Consider the following 20,709-nt stretch of genomic DNA (forward strand, 5'->3'; position numbering starts at 1 on the left):
TAACTTTCTTGCCTTGTATTATATACTCATTTGATATTGCTGCCAATGGACAACAGGGAGAATCTGTGGACTAGGCGCTCCAAGTATGCTTCTGCGTCCCCGCATCCTTGCTTTCTCGACTGACAGCCGCCAACAGCACCAGCAAGCTCTCCCTCTCCATGTCACATTCCGAAAACAACAGCGAAAAGTCCGAGCCGCACCAACGCACCGTCTCTGCCACCAAACGCTTCGGTGGCGATTCATCTCACGGAGGTCGAAACCCTTTCAACGCCATTTCGCCTTTGACACCGGGTGGCTTAGCATCGCCTACTACCGGAGGCTCTTCTGCATTTGGGCTCGGCTCAGGCGCATTTGCTTCCTTTGGGTCGGCGGCCAAGACACCCAAAACGCCCGGCACTGCTTTCGACTTCAAAGCAGCCGCCATGTCATCCCCTTCACCTGCGACACCCTCTGACAAAAAGGACAAGCCCGTAAGCAAGGTGGTCAATAGCATACGCAAGGAGTCGATATCCACAGCCTCAATACCGGAGAACACATCGAGTCCTTCTGCGCCGCCAGATTTCAATGCGCCATGGCCGCTCAAATACACTTGGGCGGTGTGGTACCGCCCACCAACGGCCAAGAATGTCGATTACGAAAAGTCCATCGTGCCGCTTTGTAAATTCAGTACGGCGCAAGAGTTTTGGAAAGTCTTCTCCCACCTCAAGCGTCCCTCAAGTCTCCCCTCTGTATCAGACTACCACGTGTTCAAGCAAGGCATACGGCCTGTATGGGAGGACGATGAGAACAAGCGAGGTGGGAAGTGGATTATGCGCCTGAAAAAGGGCGTAGCTGATCGCTATTGGGAGGACCTTCTACTAGCACTTGTTGGCGATCAATTCCTGGATGCTGGTGAGGAGTTTTGCGGCTTCGTCCTGAGCGTGCGAAGTGGCGAGGATGTCTTCAGCATCTGGACCAAGAGCGATGGTGTGAAGAACGTCAAGATACGGGACACAATTAGGCGGGTCCTTAAATTGCCAGAGGGTACCAACATTGTATGGCGGAGTCATGATGACAGTATCGCTCAGAGATCGGCCATCGACCAAGCTCGCCACGAGAAAAGCCAGCATGAAAAGCGGAGGGTAGTCTCTACAGATGAGTCACGGGAGAAGTCGACGGCTGGCTCTTAGGGGAGGCTCAGTTCAGCGACGGTCTGCAGGCCAAACTCTCGTCAATCGCAAAGTCAACCGTTCAATCCCTGGACGATCTGCGGTCACTCATCACCTGCCTGTGTGCATGATGGGGGCAGACCGCATAAGCTTGAGAGTGTGAACGGATCACTATCCCAACAAGATGATCCTTCGCCTCTAATCGAACACAATGCCGATCCGAGCTGTACTGGATGTGTTGTGCAAATGCGGCCTCTTCGCAATGTCAACCGTCAAGATGTCGGGCGCTTGCTATCGAACACCGCCTGCAGGAGAGACTGTTCGCGCCTGTTGCTGACTGAGTCGCACGATCGTCCAGCGAATAACTACGGACGGCGTCGTTGGAAGACTGATCAACATTAACAAGTTGGCGTACTTTACTTGGTTTACACCCATAGGTATGGGCGCAGCACAGTATCCTAGCGTTGTCTCTGTTCTTTGTATTTTTACATAGCGAAGCGTAGGAATTCGGGTAGCATCGAGCCCTGGAGCTAGCCCGGTCACAGATCGAGGTACTGAAGAAGAACATGTCGCATATATTTGTGACAATGAAGAAATAACTGAACTTCAAAATACTGTCCCCTCCAACCTGCCTTCTCATGCAACGGGATAGTGTGCCTTCGAGTTCGATCCTGCATGTAATGCCGTCGCGTTGTCGAAGCGCGCTGAAACGCCTACAACGAAGATGCTTTGTTCCTCTGAACTATATCTCATAAAATAAGGTACTCTGAAGGTATTTGCTGTGGTACATCTGGTAGAAGTTAGAAAAATTGTACGTCAACGTCAAAGCAAGACGCACGGACGTCATCACCAACAAGTCGTTCTCTGGCGCGCCTTCACCTCCGCATGCCCCACGATGCGCGTCTGCGCTTGTGCAAGCCCCTCAAGCAGTTCCAAGTTCACCTGACTCACCAAACGATGCTGCTCTTCGCCGCCTTGTCACCGCTATGCTACACCAATGTTATCTAACTTTATCAACGGCATACGAGCCGCTGCCGGAAGCTCCTTCAGTTTCACGAACGAAGACGTACGTGCACCTTTTCTTGCAGGCTGGTCGACTGCCTAAGATACTTCAGCGACTACTCTCTCCCCTCATTCTATACTGCCTGCGCCTCCAGCTAACGCCATGTCGCTGCAGCCAAACGATGCTGTCGCCCAATCGCTGTCGGGTACCGACTTACCTCCAAATCCCTACTCTAGGGACTCACCACCTGCCTCAGAAGAAACCTCGCACGTTGTTATAGACCTTTCTTCGCCCACAAAACCTTCGAGTCGACCCTCTCGCAAGGAGTCACGTTCGGAGATGCCTCGCCCACGGCAGCAGAAGTCTGAAAGAAGCGAGGACGAGAAGAGATTATTTGGGGATTACACGTAATTTACCTTAACGCACGAGAAATGGAGAAAGAGACTGATATTTGCAAAGTAGACCGGCGGATGCAGTTAATCTTCCCGATCCAAGGTCTTATCTGCCGTCGGCGAAGCGCTCCATGACTACAAAGGTATATGACCAGCCTTTCTTGCTTTGGATCTTATGCTGATGCTTTCTAGCCCGGTTCAAACAGCGGTTTTAGACCCGTAGACACCATGAACACCGGACCCAACACATCGAGCCGAAAGCCTACTACGTATGGGAGACACAATCGCCCACCTGTACCATTGATAGGTCAGGCGCATGGCGCAGGACAGGTTGCATACCTTCAGCAACGGCAAGACAGAATACCTGCGACACCAGCTCATCGCAAACCCTCACGAGAAGGTGGTGATCCATGGTCGGGTGGAGCTGTATCTGGGAAACGACGGAAAATCGACCATGTCATAACACTCGACGACGATGATGACGACGATGATGATGATGAAGTGTTGGAGGTATCTCGTCCTGGGTACACCACACCTGTTGGCATGTTACAGGACCAGTCGCGCCCAGCCAAAACTGAGCCATCGCGGATGAGCACTGGAAGTGGAAGTACTATCAGTGATTTTAGGCCGCTTCAATCGAAGAGCGAGTTTCGAGAAGTCGACAGCTTTCTCAAATCTTCCCAGAAGAAGCCAAGGAAATCGAGTTCTAACACACCTAAAGGTGATCTGCGACACTCCCCTTTTGGCGGTGGTGCTCTGTCCAATAGCCCTGGCGCACATGCTAATCGACAGGCTATCTTGCAGGACTTTCAACAAGGCGAAGCGAAACAGAGTTCCACAAGACGTGATAGTTCTGAAAGCAAAGTTGGCCCAGTCACATCTCGCTTCTTTCCTAACGCTCGTATTAATGAATCAACATCGGAACAAATGGAAAACCAGCCTGAAAATGTAGAGAGCGCATACCTTCGCACACAGCATAGATCGGCACCGAAGCGAACACAAACAATGACCGACAGCTACAGCGCAGATGAGCTTGCCATTACACCTCCACGGCAGGGATCGAAATCACCTTCCAAGCAAAAGCAAAAGCAAGGTGCGAACAGTGGGGTCAAGCGAAACGCTCGCGGAAACGTCATCGAAGAGGCTTGGCCACTATCGTTCGCAAGGTCGTCTGACTTTGAGGGCAATGGATCAACATCCAAGGACGGCCATGCTACGTTAGTTTTGAAGAGCAGTATATCGGGCTTGCGTATCCAAACCTGGGAACCGATGGATGGTTGTTACGAAAGTCAAATCATCATACAATCCAAGGATATCAACAAGGTGCTTGCGGACGGCACCAGTCGCCTTCGGTTGCAGGGGCCTCGGAAGTACGACGGAAATTTCGGCATCCTCGACTTAGAGTTTGCTAATACTCCCGACTTTTTCGTCTTTCTCAATGATCACGCATCGTCAATGACGCTAACCGGGAAGTACTTGGCAAAATCAGAGTAAGCCATTTTAGCTTGCCCCAAAAACTCTGCTAATGATATCGCAGTGATTATATGCTCCAATTGTTCAAAACACCTCTACAGCCGAAGAATGAGAAGATTGGCACGTCAGCACTGGTAGAAGATCCCACTGAGCATTCAAAACGGAGCGATCGAGAAAGCGATGGAACGTCGAAAACACCCCTGTTGGATCAACTGAAGCGCGCTGCAGATGGACCTGCACCTAGTGCTAAGGCTGGTGGGAGTACCACAAGCATGAGATCGACCCGGCCATCACGCGCAAGAGGATTAGCCCCAACTCACTATGTCGAGGATACGCCTACATATTCGGATGTACCCAAATATTCGGTCAAAACAGGACTCGGCCAACCCTGGACTAGGTAAGCATACAATCGCGTGTGCGCGATTTCGCTAATCATCTGAAGGTCTCTCGAATTTGGCGAAGGTCGTCAGCGTGCGATAGTGCATTTCGACGATCTACCCCGTCTAGACGAAGAGGAGTACATGAACGACAGCTTGATCGACTTCTACATGATGTGTGTATTGACTCGCTCCAGCCGCTGATATCGCTAATCCCTCCTAGCTATCTTTTCAAACAGCTGAATGTTCCTGCTGACAAGGTGTATTTCTTCAACACCTACTTCTTCACGAAGCTGACTGAGAACTCGGGTCGAAAATCGATAGACTATAAGGCTGTAGAACGGTGGACATCTAAGATCGATATCTTCCGGTACGATTACATCGTTGTGCCTATCAATGAAAACCAGTAAGTCAGAATATAGTAGATTTGTAATGTGTACTAATCATCAATAGGTCGCACTGGTACCTGGCAATTATCTGTAATGTGTCAAAGATTCCGCGGAAGCCGATAATTCAAGATTTCGATGCACCTCAAGTGAATGTACGACAGCAATCGAACGTCTCAGCTACAACCACCAAGCATGAAGTGGCCGTGACCCAGAGACCGGCATTGTCCCTGGATTCATCCGCCGTGAATGAGGAAACTCAGGGTCAGCCGAGCGACGAGGAACCAAACCTTTTTGATGAGACGGTACTATCTCTCGTCGACCGCAACGATACTGGAATCGAGACGTCCTGTACATCCGAGGTCACCCAAGCAGAATCAGTGCGTCAAAACCCAGAGGATGGGTCCTTGGCCGTACCAATAGTCAGTGTGGATGAAAAGGATACTCAACAAAGAATATCCTCACAATCGCAGTTGACTGCGTCATCCACGAAGACCAAGGCCAAACGCAAATCTATACCCAAGAGAGACCCTGATCAGCCCGTGGTCATAGTGTTGGACTCCCTCACTGGTAATACCAGATCCGGGGCGGTCCGCGCACTCAAAGATTGGATAACAGCAGAGGGTGAACACAAGCGTGGCATGGAAGCCGTCATCAAAGAAAATGGCTATTATCCCAAGGATACGCAGATTCCAATGCAAGCCAACTGGACCGACTGTGGTGTCTATCTACTTGGCTACGTTGAGAAATTCTTCCAAAATCCCGATGACTTCAAGAACAAACTACTGACGGGGTCAATGTCAGCTCTAGAAGATTGGCCAGAGCTCAAGCCATCCGAGATGCGGCATAAGATGCGTCAAATCATATTTGATTGTTACAAAAAGCAGGAGGAAGATAGAAAAGCACAGAAGAAAGCTAAGAAGGGTTCTGCAAGTTCTAAGACGTCACCGGCTCCGACTACACGTGAACCCGTGGATCAGAGCCGACGCAACACTGAAGAGCCACGATACGAAGGGACGAAGCTTGAACAATCGCCTCGTAATGGAAATGCGCCGCCCACGTCGCTACAGGCCCATTCACCCGCCCGCCTTCCACCCAGACTTGGATCGCCATTTAGTCTCGATATGCAGCATGTAGCATCTACTAAACAGTCACCACAGGAAGCTGTTATGAAAGTGTCCGATTCGCCGCCGATTTCCACATCTCCTTTGAAGCAAGCCATTGTTACTTCACGCTCAGAGGAGACACCAAAGCGCCACCCTGAAGTTCGCATTCCTAGCAGAACCCCGCAATCACATAGGTCCATGCACAACGGCCAGACTACTTCAGATGGATCGCCACGTCCAGTCAAAGCACTGCAACACACTGGCCATGCACCAGGTATGTCGAGCCCTAGGAAGCGTCGAAGACAGAATGACGACAAGAAACAAGTCGAATCGCCGACTGCGAAGCGGCAGCTCACCAGGTCGGCAGATCGAGTTCATAATGTTAGCGTGATAAGCGAGCAGTTGGCTCCACGCAGCCAAGAAGGCAGTGCTCCCAATGCGCCTATTGAGATCGACGACTCCCAGGAGGTCAAGGTCGTCAACGCTAACCATGGCCAACATGTACAAGCAAGCTCAATTGCTGAGCGCAAGCCCTCGTCGCATGCTTCACGCCCGAAGCAGAAGCCTCACCCCTCACTGTCGGTGCAAGAAATATCACGTTCGTCATTCAGTATTGAAAACTCCAAACATCGTCAACGCGAAGGAAACCCTGTTGATCGTGCGCTCAGGACATGGATGGACGAAGACGATTACGCCAGGGAAAAGACACGGCGTTCAAGGGCGCCTGCTCCTAGCGACGCGAATGATTCGTTTGAGCGGAGGGAAGAGGAGGTGTCTGATCCAATGGAGGGAATCTCACAATCCACCAACCAGTTGCAGCTCGATGGAGTCAACGACGGATCCGTTGTTAGGGAGACACCGGAGCCTGGTGAAAGGAGTCCAGTCGCGCAGAATCGATGGTCGCGCCAAGATCCTCTCCTTCTCTAGTTTCTTGGGATGAAGCATGTCTTCCGTTGATCCTGCAATCCCCATGTGAACTTTCTACTCGGCAAAATTATACCTATCTTAGAACGGCGAAGGCGTTATATATCCAGAGTTAGCCATGGAATCTGTGACGCTCGGCTGCTGTCTCGAGTGACAGCATGGGGTGAGCTAGGTGCAAGCGTGGCAGTGCGCCCGATATGACAGCACAACTATATTATCAAGCAATCTTTATACAGCACTTTCGAGAATCTCGTCCTCCTTACCTTCTTTGTTCAATTGCCGTGATATACTTCCGTTTGTGCCACGTCCGCCCGTCGGGTCTTCGCGTGCTGCGACGGCATCATCGACTTCTGCTGCTAGTTAGCATCGAAACCATACCCTCCCCTCGCTCGGGAGGTATACCATTGATTGAAGGCCTACCCTGAAACCCTTCATCCGTCTCCGCTGCTTCCTTGCCTACCCACCGCTTCATCTTATCTCTAACGAACTCTGCAAAGTCCCATTCTTCTGATTCGAGCCTTTGCGCGCCTGCTATCCAGACATATGTCTCTGCCTCTACTTCCTCGCCTTCTACATTGTCTTCTTCCCTTTGTGATAGATCGCCCATGCCTTCGTCTGTGTTTTTACCCTGGTCTTTCGGTTGCAGAATCTTGACTTTTACTTTCTGGCGTTGGTATTCTGATCCTTCGAAGATGTCTAGTCGCCAGATGTCGCCGTCTGTGAGGCCTTGTACTAGAGTTCCGCGGACGGACGAGGGAGTATCGACGGGGAGGATGGCAGGGTAGTCTGCTTGTTTTACTTTGTGTCGGCGGTGCGCGTGGAGGATCGCTGGGCGGATGTGGAGGAGAGAGGCGTGTGCGGCTGTGGGAGGTGTCTGGGAACCCCATATCACGCGGTGTAGGACGGGCGGTGCCATCAAGGTGCCGTAGAAGAATGCGGTATGTGACATGTTCGTGGTGTGGCGGTGGGAGGAATTATGTGAAGGCTGAGGTTTGGGGAATTGGTGGTTGTAGAGGTTTGTAGCATCCATCAATTAACGTTCTCAAGGGGCAGGTGGAAGAAAGATGCGCGAATGTACCCCAAGTAAACAGCAATGACGGCATAAGAAGCTTATCAGTCAGCCCTACGTACCCTGCAGCCGCCAGCGGCCACTAATGCACGGAGATTGCGCTTCCCTCCTTTTTGTCCGCTGGTGTTGTTTTTGTCCCAGCCTCACACTCTGACCAATTGTCCCAAACGGTCCCGAGGTCGTGTGTGCGTTTCAGTCACAGTCGTCGGTCATTCAAGCGTCGTAAGAAGGAGGATTTAGGGCATCTCGAAGGATTCCGACAGCTCCACAGGCGTTCCGAAGCGTACCGCCCAGCCAAGCATCCGACCATCATCATGTTCTTCATCAGCGCTATTGTGAAGAACATCGCACCCGTTTTGTACGCCTCCACACCCCGTTAAACCTCTCCTGTCTAACACACTACTCGCAGCATCGCGACGAGTCCAATCACCAGCTATGGCGACCAAATCTACAGCATGCATCGGGCCCGCAGCTCTGCCGGCTTCTCCCTCGACATCCCGCTCATCATGCTCGTCGCTAGCATCCTGAAAGTCTACTACTGGTTCGGCGCCCACTTCAGCACCTCGCTACTTATCCAGGCCCTCCTTATGATATGCGTCCACCTAGTCCTCCTCCACGTCGCGCTTACGAACCGACCGCCGCCCTCACATCTCCCCTTCCAACACAAAGACGTATCGAACCGACCGTATGACTTTTGGCAGTGGAGGGCCCCGAGACCGTACTGGACGTTCATCACGTATTTTACAGGAGTGTTGCTGGTGCTGCATTTGATCATGTCGTCGACGAGCGTCTTTGTGCCGTATACAGACCTGCTGGGTATGGTCGCACTGACGATCGAGGCTACGCTTCCGCTTCCGCAGTTGTTGGCTAACTACCAAAGACGTGGTTGCAAAGGGTTCAGGCCTAGTGTTATTGTGAACTGGGTGATTGGTGATACGTTCAAGATGTGGTTCTTCTTCGCTAGTAGCAGCGGAGAAGTACCCTGGGCTTTCAAGGTTTGTGGTATCTTCCAGGCATGCTGTGATTTGGGACTTGCGGCGCAGTACTTGATGTGGGGCGATGGACCCGTGGGCGTGGAGGGACTGGGAAGAGAGAAAGAGGTTCGAAGCCCAATCCCGCCTGAGGAGGGATGGAATGCTGAAAAGCTGGGACAGGCAGGTGTGACTGGGGGTATTGAGATGAGCGATGGGCAGGCGTGGGAGCGGCCGAGGGCTGCGTAGGCTATGATGAAGACAAGAGAAGCGCAATGAAGATGATAGAAGCTGCTATGGGAGAGACGTTAATGTACATGGACATCAGGTATGTCGAAATAATATGATTATTGAATACATTTAAGGCAACGACAATGCGAGAACTTTGACGGGCCAAAACGATGCAAATACCATAACAACCGCTACATGCGCTCTTCTCATGACTTGGGGCGGTGTATCGCTTTACATTATATAGCCTGTTCTTACAGCTCGTCTACTCACGCACTATCGTCTCCCGCAGTTTAGTTGATACCGCGTACAATATCTACACGAACAATCAAAGGGTCCGAGAATCCAAAGTCACCAAAGAGAACTCCAAAGACCAGGAACTGCTCAACATCGAGAACGCCATCCCTAACCATGCGGACACCCACGAGACGTCAACCATTCCGGCTCCTTCAGCTACGATGACACCGCATGATGTCGGTCCAGGAGCGGGTGACTTGGAGACAAATAACCAGAGCATAGTGGCTAACGCCACGCGCAAAAGTGCAGCACTACAAGGCAGGGCTATATGGAAGGAGAGAAATGCTCAGAGAGCGAAGCAGGACCGCGACGGACCGGCAAACAAAGAACCAGGATGATGCTGTGAAGGCAAAGGCAGATACTCAGGCGAGGGAGAACGAAGAGCAACAAGCAAAACAAAAGGTCGACGATGCGAGACGGAAAGAGTAGGTGCGAATGAGAAGCAAGTTTATGGAACGAGAAAGCACCACTAATAGCTCCATGTAGTATCCAATGGTCACGCTAAAGAACGCGTGAGCTTTCGAGACATAGTTCACTATTTTTATCAGTTTTGGTCACGCATACTAGTCATCAGAATATTGTGTCTGATGTATCCCTCGTCACAGGACAGAAACCCGCTCACAGTGGTTTCTCTCGTACCCGCGGTACATATAATATGGCTTCCCAGCTCGTCAACATACATCAAATCATCAGGACCGAAGCGCAGATAGACTTAATTCGAGCCCTCATCATCGCGATGGATACCAGCGTCACACCGACCCCCAAAATCCCTTACGATCTTGTCCGAATCGCAGTCCGGGAAAATCTCCCTTCCGTTACCGAACCTGCTCAATCCCTAGAAGAGACTATGGACTCGATTCGGTTGAAGATCAACATACTCCAAGATATAGTGGATGCTCCAGTCGACGATGAAAAGAACCCAGATATGACAGATGCAGTTCATGGTTTATTGAAGGAGCTGGCCGTAGTGGAGGAGCGTTTCAAGGTTTGGTATGAAAAGCTCAATCTCGCTTGTGTGATGATTGGATTGGTGTATCCACTGCAAAACCCCACGCCAGAAACGCAGCGAACAATGGGAATACGAGAAGGCTTGCCAAGTTAATCCTCAAGGGGACTCGTGTGTAAGTAGCACAATTTGTGGTTTCTAGTAAGCTTGCAGCAATGCTCCATGAAATCATGATTGCTACGTTGCCAACAAATTCGTTTGCGAAATTACACTTACGGTGGGCAACCTGTAGTCAGGGTATACGCTTCAGAATTGCAGCACAAACTAGACAATTGACTATCTGTGACAAGCATCATGGCGATTGCAGGCCTAGACGATTGCTAATGTAGCTTCCCGATAAGATCGCTACTGTCCCACCTCTCCCGGGATAGCAACTTCAATCAGATATATCCAACACCCTCCATCACGTTGAGCCACCAATATTCAGCTTGAGAGCCCGCCCATTCCCTCCAATTCTCGAAACGATCCCTTATACTGTGCCACAGCAGCGATCTCAAGTGACTATCACAACAGAAATGTTCGGTTCACCATCTCCAGCGTCACGTCACCTCCGGCGCCGCCAGCAGAATTACTCCTGGGACCACGGCTACCTATACCAATCTGAACTCACACCCGTTCCCTCTTACGAAGACCTCCCCACTCCCACTGCCATGCACTCCCCAGTCGACCTTCCCTCCCGCGTCAACGCTCTGAACCGCCGTGCAGCTATCGTCTCTGCGAACCTAGGGCATCTAACAACCGTCGTCAAACCGCTTGAGACAATCAAACCCGATGGCCTGAGCGAAAGCCATCTCACTGATATGTGGGAAGAGGGCGTGTGCTTGGGTAAAGCAATGGAGGAGTTCAAGGAGCAGATGGAGGAAGTGAGCTTGATACTGGAGGAGTTGCTGATCGGTCGGAAGAAGGCTATGAAGGTCTTGGGTGGGGTTGGCATGGGACTGGAGAATGGTAGAAGTATGTCAAGGGGCTTTGGTAGAAGGAGGGGAATGGGGTTCTGAGTACAGAGGTTAAAGACGATGAGCATGTGGACATGTCTTTGTTTACGAAGACTTCATGTACACTTGGGCAACGTATCATTGAATGAAATGCAGCGTATAGATTTCATTTCGACAGTCACTACGGAACATCCTACTCTATGCATTGATCGTTTGTGCTGGCACACTTTCGAGTGTTGGTACAACAGGCTTGATCAATCCCTGATCATCAAAGTACAGCCTGTCAATGGTGGTCTCTCTGTTCGTTCCATTGCCATTTGGAATGGCAAATCGGTGGTAGGCGATATACCAGTCGTCAGTGTTCGGCACATTGATGATGGAACTGTGCCCGGTCGCGAGGATACCAAGCGAGGCATCTTTCTGCAGTATGAGACCGTGATACGTCCATGGCCCATGCACGCTTGTAGATGTCGCATATCCCACTCTGTAATTCTCTGAGCCAGTGTCGTCGATAGAGTATGTGAGATGGAAGAGGCCCTTGCGGTAGTTCATAAAGATACCCTCACGGAACTCAGGAAGACCTGTAATGACACGAGTGGTGCCATTCTTCAGAGATAGCATATCGTCGGTGAGCTCAGCATAGAGTGCGGGAGTGATGTCTGAGCCTCCGTTGCCCCAGAAGATGTAGTACTTGCCTGTAGTTGGATCTTCAAAGACATCGGGGTCGATTGCTTGGCCCGTGGTAATGTTTCCATTGGAAGAGTCTCCAATGTTCAAGATCATGGCTTTTGGTTGGGCAGTAAAGGGTCCCTCGGGTGAATCCGCAACAGCAACACCAATCGTCTTGCGGTCGTACTCCGGGTTGTTTCCGCTGAAGTAGAAGTAGTACTTGCTGTCCCTTTCGGTGATAGTCGGAGCCCAGGCATTTCCAGTGGCCCAGGGTACGTTGCCGTTCGTGCCATTTAGGGTCAAAAAGGGCTCCACTGATCGTGTCCAAGATACGAGATCAGGGGACTGCCACACATAGAAGACATTGCCGCCCCAGCCAGGGAAACCGTCCGTTGTCGCATAAATATAGTAATTTTCACCAAAAACGGCGATATTTGGATCCGCATATAGACCGGGGAGTACAGGGCTGCCTGTCGCCTCAGTCAGACCAGCAAGCTCTCGTGCAGTCACCGGGACTACAGTGCCGTGGCGTGGGCTGGTCGGGAGTTTGTATGAGCTGGAAACCTTCCAGTTGGGCTTGGAGATGTCTTCCGTCTCTAACGGAATGTATCCACGTCCAGTGTACTCGTCCACGAATAGATAGTACTTCTCGCCGTGAACATCGCCCGGGTTAGCTTTGAATACAGTCGGTCCTTCAACATTACTTGTGCCAGCGTTGCGACCAATGCATGCGGCAACCTGAGTCCATGATTCAACGGGAGCAAGAAGTGAGTCCGAACGCTCTTGGATGATGTCGGTGCAGTTGGTGCCTGTACCACCTTCGTCTTTAGTAAATCGATGGAATGTAGCGCCCTCCTGTATGACTGTAGTATCGATTCGCGACATCTTGGCGTCCTGCCAGATCTCAGGCTCGCTAAATGTAACAAAGTCTCGCGTGGTCACATAGAGCATGCGGTGGTACGTCGATCCCGTGCGGTTCGTGTCGCTCTCCTCATATAACGACGAAGCCCAAAACACTACATACGAGCCGAGATCAGCATCGTAATATGCCTCAGGTGCCCATGTGTTCCCAGCAGTGGAGGGAGAAACCTTGACGTGTCGTTGTTGTGACCATCTTTTGAGATCGCTGGATTCCCAAATCTCCAGATACAAACTTCCAATACGGACCGCATCTCCCCAGGAAGTACCGGACCCAATTGACAAGTCAGTGGCGAGCAGATAGAATCTATCGCCTTCAGGCGAACGGATTACGAAGGGATCACGCAGTCCCTTCGTGCCTTCGGTAGATGCGAGGATGGGCTGTCCGTTGTTGAGCTCTCTCCAGTCTAAAGCATTGTTACCCTCGCTAGCTGCAAGATAGATCTTCTCACCCGCTAAGGTATTGTTTGTGAAGTACGTGAATGCATAGCCCTCGAAAGGTTCGAGTTCGACCGCTTGTCGTACGTTGGCACTAAATGTACGATTTGAAGTTGCTCCTTCGTGATCGATGATTGCTGTAAGATTGACCACGGTATCGGCGCTTTGTCGCTGCACAGTACCATCTGAAGATATCACGGATGGATTGTTGCTCATCCAGGTAACGTTATAATTCTCGGATGCGCTTTGTAGATGAAGATTACCGCGAACATCGTCGACGTTCGTAATCGTGAGGCTTTCCAGTGCTGCTTGAATTTGCGCCCCGGATGATTCTGTTTGGGCAGAAACTGTTGACCACAGACTCCATGCGTATAGGGGAAGGCGGTACAACCGCATGATGAAAGAGATATGAGAACGAGAGAGATAGAAGCGTGTACCTAGAAACACAGGATTACTTACCTTGATGATATAGTACTATCATGGACCGGAAGCTATACTCAACTCGCGTTTTCGAGCCATAGCTACCTACCGGGAGCGATACTGAATCAACTTCGTTCCTGTCCTTAAGCGTAGAATCTCGACGAATACGCGGTGTCGGACAGGTCCAAATTCACCGGCTTCTAGGAACCCTGGTCTCCTAACAGGTGTTGAGCCCTGGCAATCCCCGGAGTACCCTCCACATTCGCGTGAGCCGTGGACTAGATAAAGTGCAGCACTCCGCAAATGCATACATGACGCCACTCCCGAGGTTCGAGTCGGAAGACTTTGCGGGGTGTGACGCTAGACTACGCACGAACCACGAACGTCATTCAACTCTCGTAGCATCTCGGGATGATTGCTTCCGGGCTACCAACGCCGCCTGCGAGAAACTTCATATCTTGTGTTGCACGAACCGCTTGTTTCGATCCTGTAGTCCCTATCATTGTACAGTCGCCGCCATCTCGATGAGCGTCGCGAGAAGTACAACCACTCGAGGTCCTGCTGGCGCTACTCTCTAGTTCTGTTGCTGGAGCACGCGCTTTTTCGGCGTCTTTTCGCACAGATACGGCTACAAGCGCGGAGATATGCGGACTTTCACGTCGGTCGTGCCATCGTCGTTTGGTCGTGCCTAAAATCGGAGAAAAGGTTGACTTACTACGAACAAACAGCTTTATCGTTCGGCAGGAAACACCACAACAATGGACCATAAGGCACTACATGCGCATCAACAGGACGATGCATTAAAGGTGGTTCCATGAGAGAACAAAATTCTTCCGTCCGACCCGAAATAAAACATTCTTCGCCCACAACTACCAACACGTGGTGTACGAGAGGCACAATTTTGATGTTCGCCGAGCGCTATCCCGTTCACCAAGTTACCAAGAATCTTGGCAAAAGAGCGATGCATAGTCCAAAAGACATACCAAGGCTGGGCTTGCAGATGAGAGTATATGTAGGCGCCGAACGTGATAGCGGTGATATCTGTAAGTGGTTGAGCTGAAATTTACCTTGTGACACCAAACGAGAGGAATTGAACACTGCTATTCATTGCGACACTCGCAAAGCGTACACCTGCTACGAGGCGCGTTGGAATTTCATACGAGCCTAAGAAAGAGTAGTCAGCATCTCTTACCCGTTTTCATACACGAGACAAAACCAAGACAGTTGTTGTTTTTCACTGGGTACCTATTCGGATTTATGCTATGGGAAGTCCCAAGATTGGGCGATTCGGCATGTGCAGGACCTCAAAGCTTAACGTGAGTACCCATGGGGTCGTAGGATGTAGTGTCTTAGAGACCCGTGGTATATAAACTGCATCGGCTTCGATTCTGCACTATAGGTCAAGCTGTGGATTCATCTTACCATCGTCTCTCGTTGCACTACTCAAATAGGCACTGTCTCCTATTGTTCGATATGCGTACCTCTACGATCCTTGCTGCCATATCTTTGGCGCAAGCAACGCTTGCTGCAACCGAGCCGAAAAACTTCATTTTCATCATTCCCGATGGCATGGGACCCGTCTCCCTGACACTACTCCGGACGTATCTGTCTATGGTCAACGGAAATTCAACCAGTCGTGCTCCTCGAATCAATGCGCTACCCATAGATGTCACTGTCATCGGCAACACCAGAACTCATTCAGCCAATAACCTAGTGACCGATTCTGGTGCTGCGGGCACTGCTCTTGCCACCGGTTACAAGACTGAGAATGGAGCTATCGGTGTCACGCCCGATGGTAAACCGGTCGGGTCCGTGATGGAAGCTGCTGCGTTAGCAGGCTATCTCACTGGCCTTGTTGTGACTTCACCCATTAGTCACGCGACTCCCGCTGGTAAGAATGACTCTCATCCTTTGTCATATCACCACTGACTGGACCTAGCCTACTTCTCCCACTCTGTGAGCAGAAATGCTCTTGACAAGATTTCAGAGCAGCAGATCGGATACAGCCACCCTCTTGGAATTAGCGTTGACCTCATGCTTGGCGGCGGTCGCTGCTACTTCCAGCCTCAGAACGAATCCGAATCATGTCGCACAGACGATGTCGATCTATTTGCGTATGCTGAATCGAAAGGTTACTACACTGCGCGCGATCGTGCCGGTTTTGACGCTCTTGAGCTTGGTTTGGGTGACATTCAGCTTCCGTATGTTGGATTGTTCAAGGATGGTGACCTCAGCTATGAAGTCGATCGCCAACAACAAGCCGCCGACGTCCGCGAACCATCGCTGTCTGAGATGACCCAAGCTGCCCTCAACTCACTCTCGCGGGCCAGCGCATCCAGCGACAAGGGTTACATCATGATGATCGAAGCTTCGCGCATTGATCACTCGTCACACGCGCACGACTCTGTCGCTCATCTGCACGAAGTCCTCGAGTTCAACAACGTTGTAAACATTGTCATGAAGTGGATTGACACGCATCCTGATACTACCTTTCTCGCTGTGGCAGATCATGAAACTGGTGGCATAACGATCCCCTCTCGATACGATCCATCGGTGCTCCAGCCCAGCAAACATTCAGTCGAACACCTGAGCCAGCTTTGGAGCGACTACAATGGTACCGACAAGGCTGCATACCTCACCAACGAGATCATTCCTGCGTATGGTCTGTCTAACGTCTCCGACGCGGACATCGGAACCCTTCTTGCTGCTGGCGATGAGTTTGGACAGGAACTTGCCGACCTTCTGAACGATCGTGCGGGACTTGAGTGGTCAACCGGTGGTCATACTGGCGTTGACACCACTTTGTATGGCTATGCTGCTGGTAACATGGGTGACAGGCTCGTCTTGGACATGGCAGGCGGCTGGGACAACACCGACCTACCTAAGTACGTTGCTGCTGCTCTGGGTGTGGATATGGATGAGGTTACGGAGCTGTTAAATGCCAACGGAACGGAGTGGGTACCTAGGGATGAGGAGGAAGAGCCAGAAAGAAGACGCTGAAGAAAGCTCACCACGGGCAACCCGAATTAGAATCGTTGGAATTCAAAATTATACCCCATGTTTCTCTAATGCTTATGATGGGTGGTATAGTTGAGCTGACCCTCGTTCACAGCTCGGCTGACCTCGAGATTTAACTCAGCCAACCCCGAAAAGAAGGCGAGATGACCCTCGCTTAATCTCGCTACCGCTACTAGCGTCACTGGCGCACCACTACTGTATCTGTATAAGGGGTAAGGGCGGAGCGGGACGGTTGAGCTGACCTTCGCTTATAGCTCAGTCGAGACAAAACTCCGGGGTGTCAAGCTGACCTCGCTGAATTTCCAGGTCAGCCGAGCTCCAAGCGAGGGTCAGCACAACTATACGGCGAGGTCAGCTAAACATGTCTCGCTTCTATACACTCCGAGGTCAGCCGAGCTATACCGTCTCTTTATGCACTGACCAGATTCCTCAAGCCTCATTTCCGAGCTTGGATTCTTCCTAATCAGGGTAGGTTGGGGTTAGTGTGTTATGTAAGCGCGGCGCGAAGATTCCCGTGATCGGAGCGTGTGTTACTGAATCACCACGCTGTAGCACAGTCTTGGAACGAGGATCTGCGGTGGTTTTCTGTCGAATCAATAGGGACGGCCATCGCTGCACAATCCACAGAGGAGGTTTGAGGAACTACACTTCGATTGCAATCGTGCGCACCGCGTAAAGTGGTTGTTGGTGGTCATTCCAGAAGAAAGAAAGAGAGACAGAGATATTAAGAGATACTTGTCCTTCCAAGCTACCCTACAAGAACTCGGAAAATCAAAATCAAGCTCCGAAATCAGCATTCGCCAAAACGAAGGGGCAATACACAGAACTAAAATGCGTCATCCCGCCGCACCTACAATCATTGCCGTACTGCTTGGATTTCTCTTTTTCATGGTACTATGGAGTCGGGCACGCAGCGATGGTCACCACGAGGGGAATCCTCATCCGGACGATCTACCACGAAAGAAGGACAAAGAAAGACAAAATTCGCCAAATCAGGACGAAACCGACACAGCTGGAGCTCATCAGCGTCGCTGAATCGATTCTATACCACCACATCCACCGAGCGGGTGGTGTTTTTGCATTGATAGATTCTAGGCGCGGGTGTTTCCGAGGAGAACTGTTTCATGTTGTTTGGACTACCGCCTGACCACCTCCCATGGATGGATGTTAAAGTACACCGAGTAGAGGGTATAAGAGAGAAACCGCACGGACAACGGCGACCTCCAAAGGAGTAGCATTACGAACGTTGTGGATGGATTGGTGTCATAGGTGCTTGAAAAAAAGCTACAACATTGCGAGTTGGGTATTCAGTCTACAGCTACAGAGCTACGGTGCAGCATACTAAGACTATGGTTTGGGAGTATGTGAAAAGGCCTCCAGTCGATCCGCCAGTTGCTCCCACATCGACTCTCCAACTCTCGCCACACTTCGCAAACCCGCTGCAATGAAAGGGAGGAGCCTTGCAGACTCCTGGTCTACCTGCTCAAGACCCTTGCCCTCAGTTTGCGAGAGCAATACACCAAGATCCAATAATTCGATTATCGCTTTGTGGATTGGCTTCACATCCTTCGAAAGCAGTGCTCGTTGTTGCAGTTTTGCCATATACTGAGCGTGGATTTGAGACATCCCGTTAATGTCGTCGGCCTTCTCTATAGCCAAGTTCATGTCTCGTGTGGTTAGAAAAACGGCGGTTTCGGCTACGTAGGAACGAAGGACATCAGCGAACCAATTCAAGCGTTGCAGGACTTTGAAGAATATTGGTGGCCGAGCCTTTCTGGACGCGCGAATGCGGGCGCGTTGCAGTTGGTATTTGACTCGGTAGATCTGCATCAAGAATGTACAAATTTCCTGGTAGATGGGTATAGACGAGCGTTGGATGATGTTTTGAATCGACCAAGGGACCTAGAAATAGTGTGAGCCGGGACACAAAAGAGCAATTTTTTTTTTCAATCACATACCGCATAGTCCACAGAAACAGCGGCTAAGCCTTTGACAGAGCTTCCTTGTGCCTTCATTTTCATAGAACGAACGACAAGTTTCTCTGCATCCGAATCAGTCAGGATCGTGCTGAATATGCCTCGCGCAAGTTCTGTCAGTACGTATCGATCGTTCCATCCTCGCCTGCCAGCATCCATGCGCTCAAAGATCGCAGTCGCAAAGTCCTCGAAGACAGCGCCATTCTTGCCCAGGTATAGAATTTCGAATACGTGCAACACTCGCATCAGGCCATCGGCCTCGAAAATGTGTCGGCGAAGTACATTCGAAGCGACCGAATACTTGCTACGTATCCATGTCTCGAACGCTGTTTGAAACAGTTCTGGAAAAGGCGAGAGGGGGACATCATCCGATGCACGGCACACTGTTTCGTGGTCGAGGCGTGGCTCAACTACTGAAGAATGTAGGTTTGTGTCGTAGATGCCTAGCTCCTTTAGGAAAATGACACTTTTACCGGTGTTGAATATCTTCTTAACCGCTGGCTGTAAGAAGGCGGGCAGCTGTAGGCCTTCCTCGGGGTTGTGGCGGAGCATAAAGCGATCGTGCCACAAAGAGGCAGTATCACTCTTTGCGTCGTTCGAAATGACAAAAAAGTTTTCTTCATCGGGACCAAGCTCGCCAATCTTCATCCACCGTCGTATCGGCTTTAGATACGTCTGTAAACACTCGAAGAATATCTCAGACATGTATGTGAAGATTTCGTCTTCCAACGTCATTTGTGCCAGAGTGGTCTGCTCGTACAGTGCCTCCAGGTGATAGAAGGGGTTTACCAGCATTTGTGGATCTTGGTTCGTCATCGATTGATTAAGATGGTTTACAATCGGTGCAAGGCGTAGAATAGGGTAACACAATGCTCGTACATCACCGTGTAGCGACAATAAACTGACAGGGAGTGGAGCATCAGGTATCAGATATCGTTGCTGCATCGTGGACAAGGAGCGGTCGAAGTAAAGTAGTCGTTTCCGTACGGCAGCCTCAAAGGTCTGAATAAGAGGTGATGTTGATGGTTGCTTAGTTCGCTGATGCAGTGTCCAGCGTCGCATCGCCTCTATGTGTGTGCCAATGTCGGCCAACTGCGAAAGAAGATGTGCGATTGCGGCTGATCGGTTGTTGTCAACTAGATAGGTCGTATTGGAGCAAATGTCGTTTTTGTCGGTACGATATAAGCTCGTCTTCAGCCCACCAAACATGAACAGCGTCTCCCGTACGGCCTGTGGTTCCGTTATACACACGTCGCTGCTGCCTCCATGCGCGCCCGAAGTCCAGAATTGTGCTTCCTCCAGTCTCGCAACAAGATCTTTCTCTGTCGATGTCACACAATCCTCCGGATCAAATTTGTCATCTTCATCGAAGCTGGTTGATGGTGTGCTAGGGGCCTTCCTGCGCTTCTTAGGCAACTTTTCGTCGCCCGACGAGTCCACGCCATAGTCGATATCCTTCCAGATATCTTCATCGCTGTATGGGTCATTTTCTAGTATCTCCGCCCATGTCAGTGGTGGGGGAGGGCTAGGCGGTCTAAGCAATTCCAGTGCTTCAACCTCAGTGTTCTCCAAAGGTCGATCGGCTAGTTGAAGTAATAAAGACAGAAACTCTGGCTTATACTTGTTCGTGTATCCTTCCAGCTTCTGAAGACGCGTTTGGAGCGCATCGGCGAGATCATCGCGGTTCTTGATGCGAAACTTCTCATCAAGTCCTTTAAAGCTAGCCGTAACATCGAATTGATTCGTTCTTGCATACTGATGCCCTCGAAGATTGCGTGATGCGATTTCTCTAGCATGCCTGTAGGCCTGTTTGTTTGCGGCAGGGTCGTGTCTCAGTATGGATTGTATCAACTCATCCGTAAGGCCGGAGATTTTCGCGTTTTGGGCCATAATGACGCGTCCTTCATCTGCCGTCTCCCAACGCAGTCGACGAAAATTAGATCTCGATAGTAATG

At 50.8% G+C, this 20,709-nt stretch overlaps 9 protein-coding genes across 9 annotated transcripts; 6 read left to right on the forward strand and 3 right to left on the reverse strand.

Moving 5' to 3' along the window:
• Window positions 1-45: 45 nt before the first annotated feature.
• ALTATR162_LOCUS5926 (uncharacterized protein) lies at window positions 46-1,169 on the forward strand (the record flags this gene model as incomplete). Its single annotated transcript, XM_043313546.1, has 2 exons — window positions 46-83; window positions 137-1,169. The coding sequence occupies 2 exons, from the start codon at window positions 46-48 to the stop codon at window positions 1,167-1,169; spliced, it is 1,071 nt and encodes a 356-aa protein (XP_043169481.1).
• Window positions 1,170-2,313: 1,144 nt separating this feature from the next.
• ALTATR162_LOCUS5927 (uncharacterized protein) lies at window positions 2,314-6,812 on the forward strand (the record flags this gene model as incomplete). Its single annotated transcript, XM_043313547.1, has 7 exons — window positions 2,314-2,558; window positions 2,611-2,686; window positions 2,736-4,033; window positions 4,081-4,413; window positions 4,459-4,569; window positions 4,617-4,799; window positions 4,847-6,812. 7 exons carry the CDS (start codon window positions 2,314-2,316, stop codon window positions 6,810-6,812), a joined length of 4,212 nt encoding a protein of 1,403 aa, XP_043169482.1.
• Window positions 6,813-7,037: 225 nt separating this feature from the next.
• Window positions 7,038-7,758, reverse strand: ALTATR162_LOCUS5928 (uncharacterized protein; the record flags this gene model as incomplete). Its single annotated transcript, XM_043313548.1, has 2 exons — window positions 7,038-7,159; window positions 7,212-7,758. 2 exons carry the CDS (start codon window positions 7,756-7,758, stop codon window positions 7,038-7,040), a joined length of 669 nt encoding a protein of 222 aa, XP_043169483.1.
• Window positions 7,759-8,192: 434 nt separating this feature from the next.
• On the forward strand, window positions 8,193-9,098 carry ALTATR162_LOCUS5929 (uncharacterized protein; the record flags this gene model as incomplete). Its single annotated transcript, XM_043313549.1, has 2 exons — window positions 8,193-8,236; window positions 8,288-9,098. 2 exons carry the CDS (start codon window positions 8,193-8,195, stop codon window positions 9,096-9,098), a joined length of 855 nt encoding a protein of 284 aa, XP_043169484.1.
• Window positions 9,099-10,110: 1,012 nt separating this feature from the next.
• Window positions 10,111-10,476, forward strand: ALTATR162_LOCUS5930 (uncharacterized protein; the record flags this gene model as incomplete). The annotated part of the gene is made up of 1 exon (XM_043313550.1): window positions 10,111-10,476. The coding sequence occupies one exon, from the start codon at window positions 10,111-10,113 to the stop codon at window positions 10,474-10,476; it is 366 nt and encodes a 121-aa protein (XP_043169485.1).
• A 419-nt stretch (window positions 10,477-10,895) lies between these two features.
• On the forward strand, window positions 10,896-11,378 carry ALTATR162_LOCUS5931 (uncharacterized protein; the record flags this gene model as incomplete). Its single annotated transcript, XM_043313551.1, has 1 exon — window positions 10,896-11,378. One exon carries the CDS (start codon window positions 10,896-10,898, stop codon window positions 11,376-11,378), a length of 483 nt encoding a protein of 160 aa, XP_043169486.1.
• Window positions 11,379-11,513: 135 nt separating this feature from the next.
• ALTATR162_LOCUS5932 (uncharacterized protein) lies at window positions 11,514-13,736 on the reverse strand (the record flags this gene model as incomplete). The annotated part of the gene is made up of 1 exon (XM_043313552.1): window positions 11,514-13,736. The coding sequence occupies one exon, from the start codon at window positions 13,734-13,736 to the stop codon at window positions 11,514-11,516; it is 2,223 nt and encodes a 740-aa protein (XP_043169487.1).
• A 1,497-nt stretch (window positions 13,737-15,233) lies between these two features.
• On the forward strand, window positions 15,234-16,760 carry ALTATR162_LOCUS5933 (uncharacterized protein; the record flags this gene model as incomplete). Its single annotated transcript, XM_043313553.1, has 2 exons — window positions 15,234-15,651; window positions 15,700-16,760. 2 exons carry the CDS (start codon window positions 15,234-15,236, stop codon window positions 16,758-16,760), a joined length of 1,479 nt encoding a protein of 492 aa, XP_043169488.1.
• A 1,365-nt stretch (window positions 16,761-18,125) lies between these two features.
• Window positions 18,126-20,644, reverse strand: ALTATR162_LOCUS5934 (uncharacterized protein; the record flags this gene model as incomplete). Its single annotated transcript, XM_043313554.1, has 2 exons — window positions 18,126-18,680; window positions 18,737-20,644. 2 exons carry the CDS (start codon window positions 20,642-20,644, stop codon window positions 18,126-18,128), a joined length of 2,463 nt encoding a protein of 820 aa, XP_043169489.1.
• Window positions 20,645-20,709: the final 65 nt, after the last annotated feature.

This window comes from Alternaria atra, assembly GCF_907166805.1.
Source record: "Alternaria atra isolate CS162 genome assembly, contig: 25, whole genome shotgun sequence".
Classification (NCBI taxonomy): Eukaryota; Fungi; Ascomycota; class Dothideomycetes; order Pleosporales; family Pleosporaceae; genus Alternaria; species Alternaria atra.